Source organism: Bidens hawaiensis, unplaced genomic scaffold (assembly GCF_021521415.1).
Source record: "Bidens hawaiensis isolate Kalapana, Puna unplaced genomic scaffold, B.hawaiensis_p1.1 tig00018997_1, whole genome shotgun sequence".
Lineage (NCBI taxonomy): Eukaryota > Viridiplantae > Streptophyta > Magnoliopsida > Asterales > Asteraceae > Bidens > Bidens hawaiensis.
Genome location: NW_027492889.1, coordinates 256,133 through 270,569, shown reverse-complemented (window position 1 = coordinate 270,569; position 14,437 = coordinate 256,133). Strand labels below are relative to the sequence as shown.

The 14,437-nt window shown below is 36.8% G+C and overlaps 1 protein-coding gene and 1 long non-coding RNA gene across 2 annotated transcripts; both read right to left on the bottom strand.

Annotated features, from left to right (window-relative positions):
- Positions 1–418: 418 nt before the first annotated feature.
- Positions 419–2,138, bottom strand: LOC143557521 (uncharacterized). Its single transcript, XR_013139592.1, has 3 exons — positions 1,965–2,138; positions 1,113–1,239; positions 419–614 (listed from the first exon to the last, which is right to left on the bottom strand). It is a non-coding gene; the product is annotated as an uncharacterized LOC143557521 (long non-coding RNA).
- A 9,583-nt stretch (positions 2,139–11,721) lies between these two features.
- Positions 11,722–14,181, bottom strand: LOC143557528 (uncharacterized). Its single transcript, XM_077046581.1, has 4 exons — positions 14,163–14,181; positions 13,870–14,058; positions 13,630–13,785; positions 11,722–13,277 (listed from the first exon to the last, which is right to left on the bottom strand). The coding sequence occupies exons 1-4, from the start codon at positions 14,179–14,181 to the stop codon at positions 11,722–11,724; spliced, it is 1,920 nt and encodes a 639-aa protein (XP_076902696.1).
- Between the last annotated feature and the right edge of the window lie 256 nt (positions 14,182–14,437).

The window sequence follows — 14,437 nt, the reverse complement described above, 5'->3', positions numbered from 1 at the left end:
TATCATAGCTCATTATCAATAAGATACATAATGCCAAATGTATTCTAGCTATATTCACATGAACATCTACAACTGACTAAACACTAGAGCCAGTTAATAATCAAACTAGCATCTAAAATTAAAATTTCATTTAATAAACAAACTAGCATCTAATATTAAAATTTCAATTTCAATTTAATCAATCTACTACTTGCATGCAACTAATATCCAAATGGCATTCAGGTATCTTAGGAACTGTAAGCAGAAAAGTCATAAATAAAAATGAGAGTTATACTTTACCCCTTTTCTTTTTAATGTCATATAGCTTTGAGATCCTAGCGTATGCTTCCCGCCAGTTGATTTATTTTTATTAGAACTATTTCTTTTGGACTTTTCCTTCCATTCTGGTGTATTCCAATTTGCAATCATTTTTTCCATATCCCACTTCTTATCCAAGATGGTTTAAAGTCTTCAAGAACGGTCAAATCATCTCCAACTACAAAACCTTGTTTTCTCGCCGTTTCTGTGGCCTTCTTTCGTACCATACTCAACAAATCGGGAAATTTACCCGCTATGCACTTCTCCTAATATCCCAAAATTTCTGTACTCCATTTCTCCTCCCACTGAAAATAACACTATGAAAAAAAAACTTTTAATAAGTATACAAAATGTTCCAATAAGAATAGAGTTGTGTTTAGGGGTGTTAAACATGAACCCTAACACCACATGCATATATTCTAAAAAAATATTTTTAAAAATATTAAATAAAATGGGGTTAAACAGGTCAACCCGCATACCGCTGCGCTTGGCCCAAACACAACTAGTTAGCTAAACAAGTTTGCAGATTCCACCTGAAACTGACCCGAACCCCAAAATACATACGAACTGGTCAGAGGAAGAAAGGTAATTATATGTTTATTGGTCCCATTGGGTAGCTTTTATTGTAATATTATACTTAGTAATGTTATTTAATAAGTAGTAAAAAATATTAAAAATGTAAACTGGGAATTCTTGATTATCTTTTTAACTTTTCTTAACCATCAAAGAATGTACAAGATTTCCACTTCAAAAGTTTCTAAACCAGACCGGTATACAAAATATATTAAAATTTTTTTTTGTCTATGTATACACACCTTAAAACGCTCAAACAACCGCGTCCTGTACTCGTAAGAAACATCTCTCCAGCTGTCCCATGGACTGGACCACATATGCTTTATATTTAATCCAATAATCCTGGTAGAAGTCTCCTGATTACTAAATCTACAAATTAAAGGAGGCTATGAGCAATCATTGGCATAAATGTAATTAGCATACAAGTTGAAAAGTCAAATTTTATCACATAAGGGCATAACAGATGATACACATATAAAATCACCATCCACCTTGAAGAGGAAAAAAACTTGAAGTAAGCCCTAAGCTACCAACATCATTTTATAATGACACTGGAGAATATAAGATAACACATATAAGTTAAATACGGATTAGATGAGTATCTTGAAGTAAGTACCCGAGACAACATGTTTTGTTACCTTGGAAAGAAAATTTTCATATAATTTTTATTATCCGCACATAAAGATAATTTACAAATAAATAAGCATCTGATAGCAATTTACAATAAAATAAGCAATTTGAATTCACCTGGTGATTCATTTTTATCTGCACCTAAATAGGTTTTATTTTATATTTTGCTTATGTGGCATCTGATGTGTAGTTCATTAACTAGCAATTTACAATAAAATAAGCATGGTAAGTTGTAAGTTGGTTGGAAACAAGTCATATATTCGTGTGTAGTAACAGTACACATCAGATCAACAATCAACTGCAAAGGCAAATGGAATTAAAAACTATCAAGTTTGCAATCCTAAAAATGCAGCTAATACCATTTTAAACACATAAAAACAAATGAGGAAATATAGGAATTAATACAGACGATTGAGACATATATGGAAATATATATATATATATATATATATATATGAACTTACTGTCCATCTTCGATCCAAATCCATGCTCGGTTAATTGGTTCTGGTACTTGAATTTGGGAAGCATGTCCCCGCCTAGCAACATGAACAGTAGACTCATCATCACCATCACTGGGAGAAGGCACGAAGGGATCATGATATGCATCCGACTGTGGTCTAGTGTTATCACAACTACCTACAAATATTTAAGAATTGAAACATGGGTAAATATGCAGAACCAAAAACCCGAAACCTAACCCAAATCAAAACCGAAACTGAACCTAACCCAAACCAAAAACTCAAAAAAAAACCTAAATTGAACCCAAACCGAAATAGTTCCCGCCAACACATTAAGATCCTCCAGCAACTTCCCAATCCTAACCTCGTTTGACTTTCACAGAGCTCGACTCGTATAACTCACTAGGCTTGTTTAACTCTCACAATATTAGATATTATATAAACATTATATTTTTTATAGTCATACCAAATATATATGAACTGAAACATAGTAAACATGGGTCAAACATGTGCAGGGGCACTTTGGTTTGAAATTGAGCCTAAACTGCTTTTCACAAATCTGCTATGCACAAATCAGGTCAAAAGGGCAAAGTATTAATGCTGCATTTTGTCAGCATACTGTTGGTGCATTTTGTGACCGTCGCTATGCAATTCTGACCAGCGGAGACTCCATAGGCAGAGTTAGAACAACTTCGCCTTAGGCGAAGTTAGAACAACTTCGCCATAGGCGAAGTTAGAACAATTTCGCCTACTGGCCCAAGCCCAAGCCCGCGAAGTTGGTTTATCTATATATATGCGTGTCTTGTTTAGGGTTTAGTATCCAGAAAGTCAGAGTGTTTTGTGATCAGTTCAATTGTCTAGAGAGAAACAGAGAGGGAGTGTCGTGTGGGACGGCCCGAGGTAGAGCTCACCTCGGGTCGGCCGTGTTTTGTTTATGTTCGGTTTGTAACGTGGTTTGGTTATTATATAAAAGATCTGCAGATTTGTTTATCCCATTCATGTGTTTGTTCGAGTGTTTGTCTGAGTGTAATCGTGTTCTTCATCTTCTACACCATTAAACGAGTCTAGGAGGATTCCGCACTCCTAGACCTCGTGCCGATCTCGTATCGATCAGCGAGCCCCGGGGGGAACCTACAAGTGGTATCAGAGCCTTAGGCTTTTATGCTATGGTTCGAGATCTGTGTTTTGGTGTTTCTAGCACGTTTCTGATGTGTTTTTGGCCGAACAACCGCCGTAGGCGAAGTTATTGGGTTCAGGCGAAGTTGTCGCTAAAATTTTAGGGTTTTGGCGAAGTTATTAGCCAGGCGAAGTTATAGCCGGGCGAAGTTAATGAGGGGCGAAGTTGACTTTTAGGCGAAGTTGACTTTTGGGCGAAGTTGACTTTTAGGCGAAGTTAAAAAAAAAAAAATTGTTTGGAGTTTTCGTCTGTATGGCTAGGTGTACACGATTATTGTGAGACCGAAAGTGTTGTTCCGACAACGAGTGAAACTTGGTATATCTTGGTCTTACGTGTGAACAAATACGGGTCAACTCTGGATATGGAGTTGAAGTTGTGAATGGGATATTGATTGAAACTGGATATTGACACATATTTGGGTGTTTGTGGGCAAAGAAATTGTTGTTGTTCAAGGTTGACCAACTGAAGAAATTCAAATCGAACTGAAGGTTTTTGTCATTACTGTATTGCGGTCAGAGCATATTATTTATGTTATTTTCAAGGCGTTCGAGAATTGGACCCTGTTACGATTTTGGAACAAGTTGGATTTAATCGGGAATTACTTTGTTTATGTTATTGATCGTTATCCATGGTGATTGAAGATGCTTCAGATTAATTAATGGTCATGTGTGTTAGATTCTGTCAAGGTGGTTTTGTGATGAAATTGATCACTTGATGTTGAGTAGTTGAAGATTGAACCTTATCTTACTATACAATTCCGACGTGTTGGTGAAGTTGTGGAGGGAGCACAACTTCACGTGTTGGTGAAGTTAGAAGAACTTCATGTGATTGGTTGAGATGATCAATTAGACACGGGGATGCATGCATGTCAAAGACCTCGATCGATATAGTCGGAGAAGCATACACTGAAGGGGAGATCTGATATGGAAGACGCCGGGTGATTGGTAGATTTGTGAAGCTACATGACAGTTTCAGACACGGCTGGTTGAAGACAGGATGGATGTTGCATGTATATGTGAAGTTCAAGTCTGAAGATCACAGTGCAATCGAGTCCTACAAGAAGGAGCAAACAGAAGATCATCAATTAAGAGGGAGTCTGTTAGTGCATGCTTTGTAACAGATGATCTTTTGTGTTTGTTAGAATTGAGAGCAACGGTCAAAGGTGAGTCTGTTGGTGCATTTTGTGACCGTCGTTATGCAATTCTGACCAGCGGAGACGCCATAGGCGAAGTTAGAACAACTTCGCCTACTGGCCCAAGCCCAAGCCCGCGAAGTTGTTTTATCTATATATATGTGTGTCTTGTTTAGGGTTTAGTATCCAGAAAGTCAGAGTGTTTTGTGATCAGTTCAATTGTCTAGAGAGAAACAGAGAGGGAGAGTCGTGTGGGACGGCCCGAGGTAGAGCTCAACTTGGGTCGGCCGTGTTTTGTTTATGTTCGGTTTGTAACGTGGTTTGGTTATTATATAAAAGATCTGCAGATTTGTTTATCCCATTCGTGTGTTTGTTCGAGTGTTTGTTTGAGTGTAATCGTGTTCTTCATCTTCTACACCATTAAACGAGTCTATGAGGATTCCGCACTACTGAACCTCGTGCGGATCTCGTATCGATCAGCGAGCCCCGGGGGGAACCTACACATACCTTTTACACCAACATACAACAAACAATTATCGGAGAACATACAACAAAATTAGTGAAACTAAACACAAAAAAGCAAACTGAACCTAAATTACTAACAAAACTAAAACTGCAATTGGCCAGATCCATCAGAAAGTATAATCAATCTGAACATATGTTCAGCTAAAACTATAAATCTCAAAAAAAGAAGGTATCCTGGTTATTACAAATTTTCATTAAAATTTCCATCATCAAAATCTTCGTCTTCAGAATCTTCATCATTAAAATCAACTTCTTCATCGTTATCGTCAAAATCCTTATCAGCTAAATGGGTGGCTTCGACGTCAACTTCATCATCATTATCAACATCTTCTACTTCTTCTAACATTCCATCCTCATGTACAAAAGAAATGGGGAGAAGATCATATGTTACCGTGCATTCTATCCGTTCATTCTCTTGAAATAAATTCTCCTCATCCGCATTACCAACATTATCCACTTCACTAACATCTTGTGCGAGTTCGTAAACTCCCCTTGGGATCGTCTTTACAACTGCTAACCATCCTTTTAGTTCCTTTGCTTTTGAAGGATATGATGTATAATACACTTGTTGCGCTTGCGATGCTAAGATAAAGGGGTCATCAATGCATCATGTAGCTGTGGGTTTAACATCAACTGTAACATCCCAAATTTTGATCGGTTAATAAAATGAAAATGCAATTTATTATGAGTCGGGCTAGTGTTGGGTTACATGGATATGGGTTATGGACTTGGGTTATGAAGGAAAGAGGGAAGGACCATGGGCCTAAGCCCATGATCCATAATTATATAAACCATAAATCACCATTTAATCCTTCATTTCTCATATTCCATACACCATCCAAAACACACACTTAAGCTCTCTCTCTCTCTAGTTCTCTCCTTATCTTAGTCGAAACCAATAAGGAAACCAAGCACCGACCCGAGGTAATGATAGTATGATATTGCAGAGATCCAAACCCGTTTGATTTAGTCATGAAACAACGAGCCGACATCGTTAAACCATTGAAGTCACGAGATCCAGGTGGAATCGGGTATAAATCGAACCTAATATGAGCTTAGGGATCACCCTAGCACAGATATGGATCGAACGGGATGAAAAACGGTGAAAACGATGGTGAAACGGCAGAGATATCGTTTTTCCGGCGATATCCCGGTTTTCCGGCGAAGGCGGCGCCGGAAAGGTGGCGACGGAGTTGGGTGTACGAGGTAAGGATGTCAGAGAATGTTCTCTGACATTCTGACCTAACCCTAATTCGTTAACGGGAAGTTCACGAATTAGAGTTAATTCGTTAACGGAGAGTAACGAATTAGAAGTAATTCGTCAAGGTGATTCGCTAATGAACTAGCCTTAGTTCGTATCCAATTCGTTAAGGAGAAGGGTGACGAACTAACCCAAATTCGTTAAGTAGTTCGTTAAGGAAGAACTGACGAATGAACCCCCAGTTCGTTAAGGGTTCAGTTCGTTAAGGATTCAGTTCGATAAAGGACCAGTTTGTCATAAAGGTCCAATTCGTTATGAAAGAGGACGAACTAGTATAACGAATCAGCTAAGGAAAGATAACGAATCAAATCAGGTGCTAGATAACGAATTAGACTGTGATGTGATAACGAATCAGATCAGCTCGACCCCAGCGAGGGGCTCTGCCCCTTGGATCCTGCTAGGGGCTGCCGCCCCTAGACCCCGTTGCCAGGGGCGCTGCCCCTCGGACCCCCGTTCGTTGAGGGTTGTAAATAGACTAGAAACGTGATATGGATAGTAATAGTTAATTGATATGTGTAATTGTTATACAGTTAGTCGCGTACAGCTAAAGAAGGAGTAACTGTTAACCGAGTTCAGGTGAGTTTCTAGCCCCATTCTTGTTATATTTTCGGGGCTGTGTGCATACTCGATGTGAAGTTTGAATACACTTACCTTAAGTGGTAAGTGTATGCTATAATGTTTGATGTGATATATTTATGTATGTTATAAATGGATGTCTGTTGGTGCGTGAACGATCTTCGGATATTGCACGCGTAGACAGGGAAGGTTAGTCGGTGCGCGAACAATCTTCGGATATTGCGCGTATCATCATTCGGGAATGATCTCCTAGTGGTTATTAGTGTGTATATAAATGTTGTGATGTAACTAGATTATTATATGAATGACATGATGATGTAAAGTGTGTTGTAGACAAGTAGAAGTAGGGTGTGATAGAAGTGGTAAGGGCCTAGTAAGAGTGTTAGTGGCATGACGATAGTACGTGGTAGGGTAAGCCTATACGTGACTTTGTTATTAAAGTGTCAAAGTGGCAACGTTATTCGTTATTAAAGTGGCATAAATTGGCATAAAGTGGCATAAGTGGCTAAGCTGTAGGGGTAATTAAGAGGCTAAGCTGTAGTGGTAATTAAGTGGTTAAGCAGTAGCAGGTTAGACAGTGGGTTATGTGTCTTCGGATACATATATGATGTATGTAGTGGTTTTATGACAAGTTGCTTGATTAACTAGAACTCACTCAGCGTAGCTGACTTTTAGTATGCAACCAGGTGAGTAGATGAAAGAGCTAGCATGAGGATGGCACATGGCATGGATTGAATGGCTAGAATCTGAAGATGGAAGAAAAGATGTTTTAAATATAATGTCTTTGTCTTATGGTATCAAAGAAAAAGGTTTAATGTTTGTAACGAATGATTTGAGTTAACGTTTCCGAGAAAGGTTTAATAAACTCTGATTTGTAGAACCATGTTTATGAGTAAATCCGATGTTAAAGTGAGGCACCGGGAACGGAGCCTTACATCAACCATATGAGTTTTGGGGTCTACCCTTACCCCTCTCACAGGATCAAACCAAGTACATCTGAACAAAACAACCACGCAACGCCCTATGGTACTATGATATTCCAACTCTAAGATCTCATCTAGCAATCCATAGTAGTCGATTTCATGTTCGTTGTATGTATCCCCTTTGACACATACACCACTATTTTGTGTGAATCGGATATCATAAGCTGTATGTGTGTGAAACTTATAACCATTGACAAAATAACCCTTGTGTGACTTCACATAAGTAAGAGGCCCTTGGGCTAGGCCTCTTAAATGTTCTTTATTTGGAACATTCATAACCTACATTCATAGAAGTGTGTTATTATTTTTGTTATGCTAAAATATTAAGACAATAAAGATGTGTTAAAATGCTTACATGGATCAGCAACCACATAGCAAACTCCTTCTCTTTCATTTTATCAAGGGTTGCTTCATCATAGCTCGGGAAAGAACCTCTCAACTCTTTATCAAATAACCAAACGGACTCGAGAAGCTCGTGACAGTTAAGCAATATATAAGTATGAGCAATGTCTCTATCTTTATCTGAAAGAACTTTGTCCTCTCCACCCTTTTCAAATAATCTTCGAGATGGATATTTAAATATACTTAACCGGGGATCAATACTGGAAGAACAAGGAATGTTAGGGGCAAAATTGCGTGGTTCACCAACTGTCGCTAAAGATACAAAGAGCAATAGTTAGAAAGTTCATCCGCGAGATTAGACTGAACAATGGAACCTTCAACCTTCCCTTTGTTTCTAATGATACTTTGTTAAGTTAAAACATTACCTCTCAAATGGATACATCCACCTAAACTGCACCGGACCACCAATAATAGCTTCATTGGCCAAATGTATAACAAGGTGTTCCATTGAGTCGAACAACCTAGGTGGAAAGATTTTTTCTAACTTGCAAATAGTTACCACAAACTTTTCTTCAATTCACGTAAATCTTCGGTGTGTAAACCTTGAACATATTAAACGAAAAAATATGCACAGCTCTACTATCGACTCCCATATTTGTTTTGGTAGCATCCCTCGTAAGGCAATAGGCACCAATCGTTGCATGAAGACATGACAATCATGGCTTTTAAAGTTGTAGAAGGATCCTTGTGTAGCGTTCACGCATCCCCCTATATTTGATGCATAACCATCCGCAAACTTTACTTGTTTCAACCATTTACAAACATGATTACCTCCTCTTTGGTTAAAGTGTATGCTGCTTTTGGTTTTAAAAGTTTATTATTGTTTCCACGTGAAAGATTTAATGATGGTCGATTGCAAAATTGTTCCACATCCTTCCTTGCCATAACATTATCTTTTGTTTTAGAAGTATCCATCACCAATAGAAATATATTCTCAAAGACATTTTTCTCAATATGCATTACATCAAGGTTGTGCCTGATTAACAACATGGGCCAATATTCAAGCTCCCAAAAAATGCTTTTCTTTACCCAATAATGGGTTTTGCCAAATTCTGGATCTCTGTGTTTTGGTTTACATGTTACACCTTCATAGACAACTGGGATGTTAGAGACTTCTTTAAATACTTCCCAACCAGTTAACTCAGGTGGAGGTCCCAATATTGATCTTGTTGATTTTCAAAATCCATTCTTATCAATGCGAAAAGGATGTGACATTGGTAGAAATCTTCTATGACAGCAAAACCAACATGCTTTACGTCCAGTAGGTAATCGAAAAGCTTGAGTGTCTCCCATACAATATGGGCAAGCTAAACGACCATGCGTGCTCCAGCCTGACAACATTGCATATGTTGGAAAATCACTAACTGTCCATAAAAGAATAACTCGCATAATAAAGTTCTCTTTACGGTAAGCATCATAAACTTCAATTCCTTCCCTGTACAACTCTTTCAGCTTATCTATTAATGGTCTTAGAAACACATTGATGATATTCTGACCTGGACTCTTTCCTCCAAGAATAATCAAACATACTTCAACAAACGAGTCTTTCATACACATCCAAGGAGGTAAATTATAAATTTTAAGAAAGACGGGCCACAGTGAGTATGGAATTGAGTTGGAGTTATTTGGACTAAAACTATCAGTGCATAATCCAAGACGAACATTTCGAATCTCTTTTGCAAATTCAGGATTCTCCGAGTCAAATTCTTCCAAGCCATGCTGTCACTTGGATAGTTGGATGTGCCATGCTACCTTTCTTTGTGTGGTGGTGATGGTGCCAAGTCATATCTTTGGCTATTTTTCAGACATATACAACCTCTTAAGTCTATGACCAATTGGCATGTAAGACATCACCAAATTAGGTACCTTATTCTTGCCACTCTTATAACGGGATTCCTTGCAGTATTTACATTGTTTCAATGTCTTGTCTTGCTTATAGAATAACATTCAATGGTTTTTGCAAACATCAATTCTTTCATAAGGAAGACTTAACTTTTCTAAACTCTTCTTGGTATCGTAAAAGTTTTTCGGGAGCTTATTATCTTCAGGCATCAATGCATTAACCATGGAAATGTTATAGTTATAAGCTATAGTTGACACATTAAATAGTGACTTCCATGTCAAGAAACTTGTGGCAGCTTGTAACTTGGAACAATTCGTAGCCTTCTCCCCCTCCCATAAAGGTTCATCGGCGGCTTGTAACATATCATAGAATTTTTTTGCTTCTGGATTCGTTGTATTTCCTTCCAAAGTACTTGAAGTATAACCGCATGCATACATGTTATCCAACACCATGCGTTTGTATCCGTCATCATTATCATCAACTTCCATGTTAGTAGAAGATTGCCCAACGTCACGCATGGTATTTCCACCATGTTCACTCCATGTTTCATAGCAAAGCATGAAACCTTCGTTATACAAGTGTTTTTGAACAGTGACTTTGTCTCTATAACTTATATTTTGGCATTTATAACAAGGACATTTTATATCACGTATGGTCTCACCATGCATATTCACCCTCGTATCAACAACACCATTAGAAAATGCGAAGTCCAAAAACAAATCCACATTGTCACAATATTCAGAATTAAGAAATCTGTGACTATCAATCCTTTCATACATCCACTTTCGATTGGTGTACCATGTCATTCCAAATCAAATCTTTTGGAGACTATCCGCCTTCAAAACTTCAACAACTACACTGCAAAGATAATTATGTATCAAGACAAGAATTACTAAAAGTCTCCAAATAAAGAAGTTTGAGTGAGTGATTATCATGAAAAAAACTTGAGTGGCAATTATCATAACCGACCGACACATGTTAAAAACAAACTTCAAGGGTATTTTCTGATTCTACCTAAATGAACCTAAAAACCTAATTTTTAGTTTGGGTTTCTTTCAAAAAATATTATGATTCAAAATATCATTTGGACATTTCATCAAACACCTGGTGTGTACGATTCAATCAGGAGAAAAACAAAGTAAGTCTTGTCACTTAAGCCACATAATTAAAATCCATAAACCCAACTAAGAATCTCAAGATCTTAAACCAATAAACACCTTCAATTGGCATCTCATAAAAAACAAACTGTGTAAAGTCCTGGTGTTTTTCTATACAAATTCAAAAAGTACTTTACTTACCTTCATCTTAGACACAATCGATATGGCGTATGGAGATGGATTCATCACGAGATATTAACTTCTGATATGAAAATGATTCTTCTTAAAATGGATAGTTTTCTAGGTTCAATCAAAATGAATTTAGTTGAACTGATGTGGTAAATGAAATAAATGGGTTTGTAAACTAACGTGGTAAATCAAGTTTTTTAAAATAAAAGGCTAAAAAACCCCGACCGTTTAATTATCGGTTGCAAAAACTCCGACCGTCCCCCGGTTGCAAAAAAACTCCGACCGCGCAACCAGTGGCGGATCCAGGATTTTTTTTCAAGGGGTGCATAATTTTTTGATGTTTCAATTTCATGGAGCAGGATATAAAAAATTCTGGCCGGTTTGACGGTTTGGGTCGGTTGATGGTTCGTTTCGGGTACGGTTTATCACATAATAAAAATACTATATTGAAATATAAAAGACATCACCATTGCAAAATAAAAAGACATCGTCATTGAAACATAAAAAAGACATCGTCATTGCAAAATAAAAACATAAAATATAAATATAATGGTCTTAACAAATTGAAAAAAGCATACCTAAAGTTGTTCCCTTCGAGTCTTCATCTTTTGAAATCGTTGCATTACATCTTCGACTGAAACTTGTTGGAGGAATTCCCTTTCTATGTAACAAATGCATGAATCGTTCATGTATCCATCACCCATCCTATTACGCAAATCAGTTTTCACAATCTTCATTGAAGAAAAACATCTTTCAACACTTGCTGTTGCAACCGGCAAAACTAATGATAACTTTATCAAACGATAGACCAACGGATAATCAATTTGCAATCTAGTTTTCACCATCATTTTGGCAAGATCACCTACCCCATTCAAGTTGGCAAACCGCTTATCTTCTTTCATATTAGCAATGTAGTGGCCAAGTTCATATATAAGCTTGTCTTTTTCATCAAAATCAAAATCATACGGATACATCTCGGCCAACTTTAACAAGTTTAGTTTATCAAAAGCACTAAAATTACAAGACGGGCTCAAAGAACTCATACACATAAGCAAGTTAGTGGTTACCTCGTTGAAACGGTTTCCAAGCTCTTGAATTTGCATGTCGAGAACCGTGTTGAAATTATTAACCACATAATGGTCACGATTGGTGATGCCGGTCTTCCTTCTTCGATTTTTTGGGTCAAAATACTCAGCTTTCATATCAACCACTTCAATATCATATTTGGCACAAAAGGATGTGACATCTTCCAAAAGCGAGTCAAAGCCTTCAAGTCGATAACTTTTTAGGCCTTCACTAGTTAACTTAACTAACTTAATATCATTTAACATATCTTGATCTTTTTTTTGAAGTGCTTCACACAAGGTGTTAGTAACACCCAAGATGTATTTCATCAAATGTAAATAGAATACAAAACTAAAAGTTTTCATGTATAATTGAAATCCATGTGCTTCACTTTTGTGAGCAGAAATCTCTCCCGAATTTTCTATATATTCCAGCACGTCAATAACACTAGGAAATAAAGTAAGCAAACAGTGAATTGTTTTTTCATGAGAACTCCAACGTGTATCCCCGGCTCTTGCAAGTGACAATTCTTGATTCTTTCCACTCCCAGTTTCAACTTTCGGATTCAATCCCAATCTTACTCTTTGACTTTCTCTTATCAAATCTATTCGCTTACAAGATTCACCAACAACATTTACTAAATTTGACACTTCTTTATAAAATTTGAAAATTTCATGATGTTTGGTTGCAAGGGCCACAACAACAAGTTGAAGTTGATGAGCAAAACAATGAACAAAATATGCGGAAGGATTTTCTTTTAAAATCAAAGCTTTCAAACCATTAAACTCACCGGACATGTTGCTTGCACCATCATATCCTTGGCCTCTAACGCTACCAATACTCAAATTGTGGCGAGCAAATAGTTTATCAATTGCAGATTTAAGAGATAACGCGGTTGTTTCCATAACATGAACAAGGCCAATAAACCGCTCCTTCACAAATCCCAATTTATCAACATATCTTAAAACCACGTCCATTTGTTCCTTTTTAGAAATATCTCTCGATTCATCAACTAATATGGAAAATACATCATTACCAAGTTCTTCAAATATCTTCTTTAATACTTCTTCTGCAAAAACAATTACAAAGTTCTTTTTGGATTGATGGAGATGTCATTTTGTTATTCCCTGGAGCGTTACTTAATATAACTTTACCAATTTCTTCATTTAGTTCTCCAAACACTTTTAAGAACTCTATAAAATTTCCTCTATAGAGAGATTCTTCAGACTCATCATGACCACGAAAAGCTAACGAACCATTCAACAATGCTTTAGTAAGTCTAGCCGAAGCATGTAATCGGATTCTATATTGTTTTTTTTGTATATCAGTTCATTTATCAAGGGCCACAGGTATAGATTGAGCTTGGTTAAGTAAGTCTTCTCCCTTTTTACGTGATTTGTTGTGAAAACTATTGCATTTACCAACATGACCACTAAATTTCTCCCGAGCCTTATTCCAACATCGCACCCCTTCACTCAAAAATGCATCGTTTTTTCCACACTCCTTAAACAAGTAACAATGCAACCAATACGCTTTATCTGCTTTGACACTATATTCCAACCAATTTTCAAATTCACCTGTGTACCATTCCACATTAAAGCGTCTTAATTTACTACCATAATTTATTTGTGGAAAATCATGTCCGGTTGGTTGACATGGACCTCTAAGTAGATATGTTCGTCTTATTTCATCGTTTTGACTTGGGTGATAAGATGAAATCGGTTGCCTTTCGGAAGGATCCCATGGAAAATCATCCAAATCTACTTTTGACGGTTTACTACTTGAAGATGATAACCCAAGGTTTGATGGTTCAATTTGAAAATATCTCTTGATATTCATATTAGTAATACCTACAAATCAAATTCAAATAGCAAAAATCAACTATCAAAACAAATCAATAATTGCTAATAAATAACCAATCCATATAAGGACTTTCATGGCACCTGCTACATACAATACCCAATATGGCTCATGTTATTATTATAAAATTTTCATGAAATAATTGTTTGTTTGTTGGTGAACACAATCAATGAATATGGGAGAACAACACAAATAATGATACACTCAAAAGCTTCTAGTATTACTGATTTCAAAGTTAAATAACTTGAAACACATGGCTGGGTTAAATAGTCTACATGTAAACATAAAAATATGGCAAAGAACATGTAGATAATATATAATTGAAAACAATATTAATATATTAATATTACAAACCGTGGAAAAGAGCCA

Bases quoted from the DNA above. Each gene is read 5' to 3' on its own strand.
- LOC143557528 (XM_077046581.1), bottom strand. The intron at 13,786-13,869 runs GTCCATGTCAAC...AATGGTACACAG, and splicing joins ACGAACATATCTACTTAGAG to GTGAATTTGAAAATTGGTTG. The intron at 13,278-13,629 runs GTAAATGCAATA...TTGTTTTTGCAG, and splicing joins GAAATTTAGTGGTCATGTTG to AAGAAGTATTAAAGAAGATA.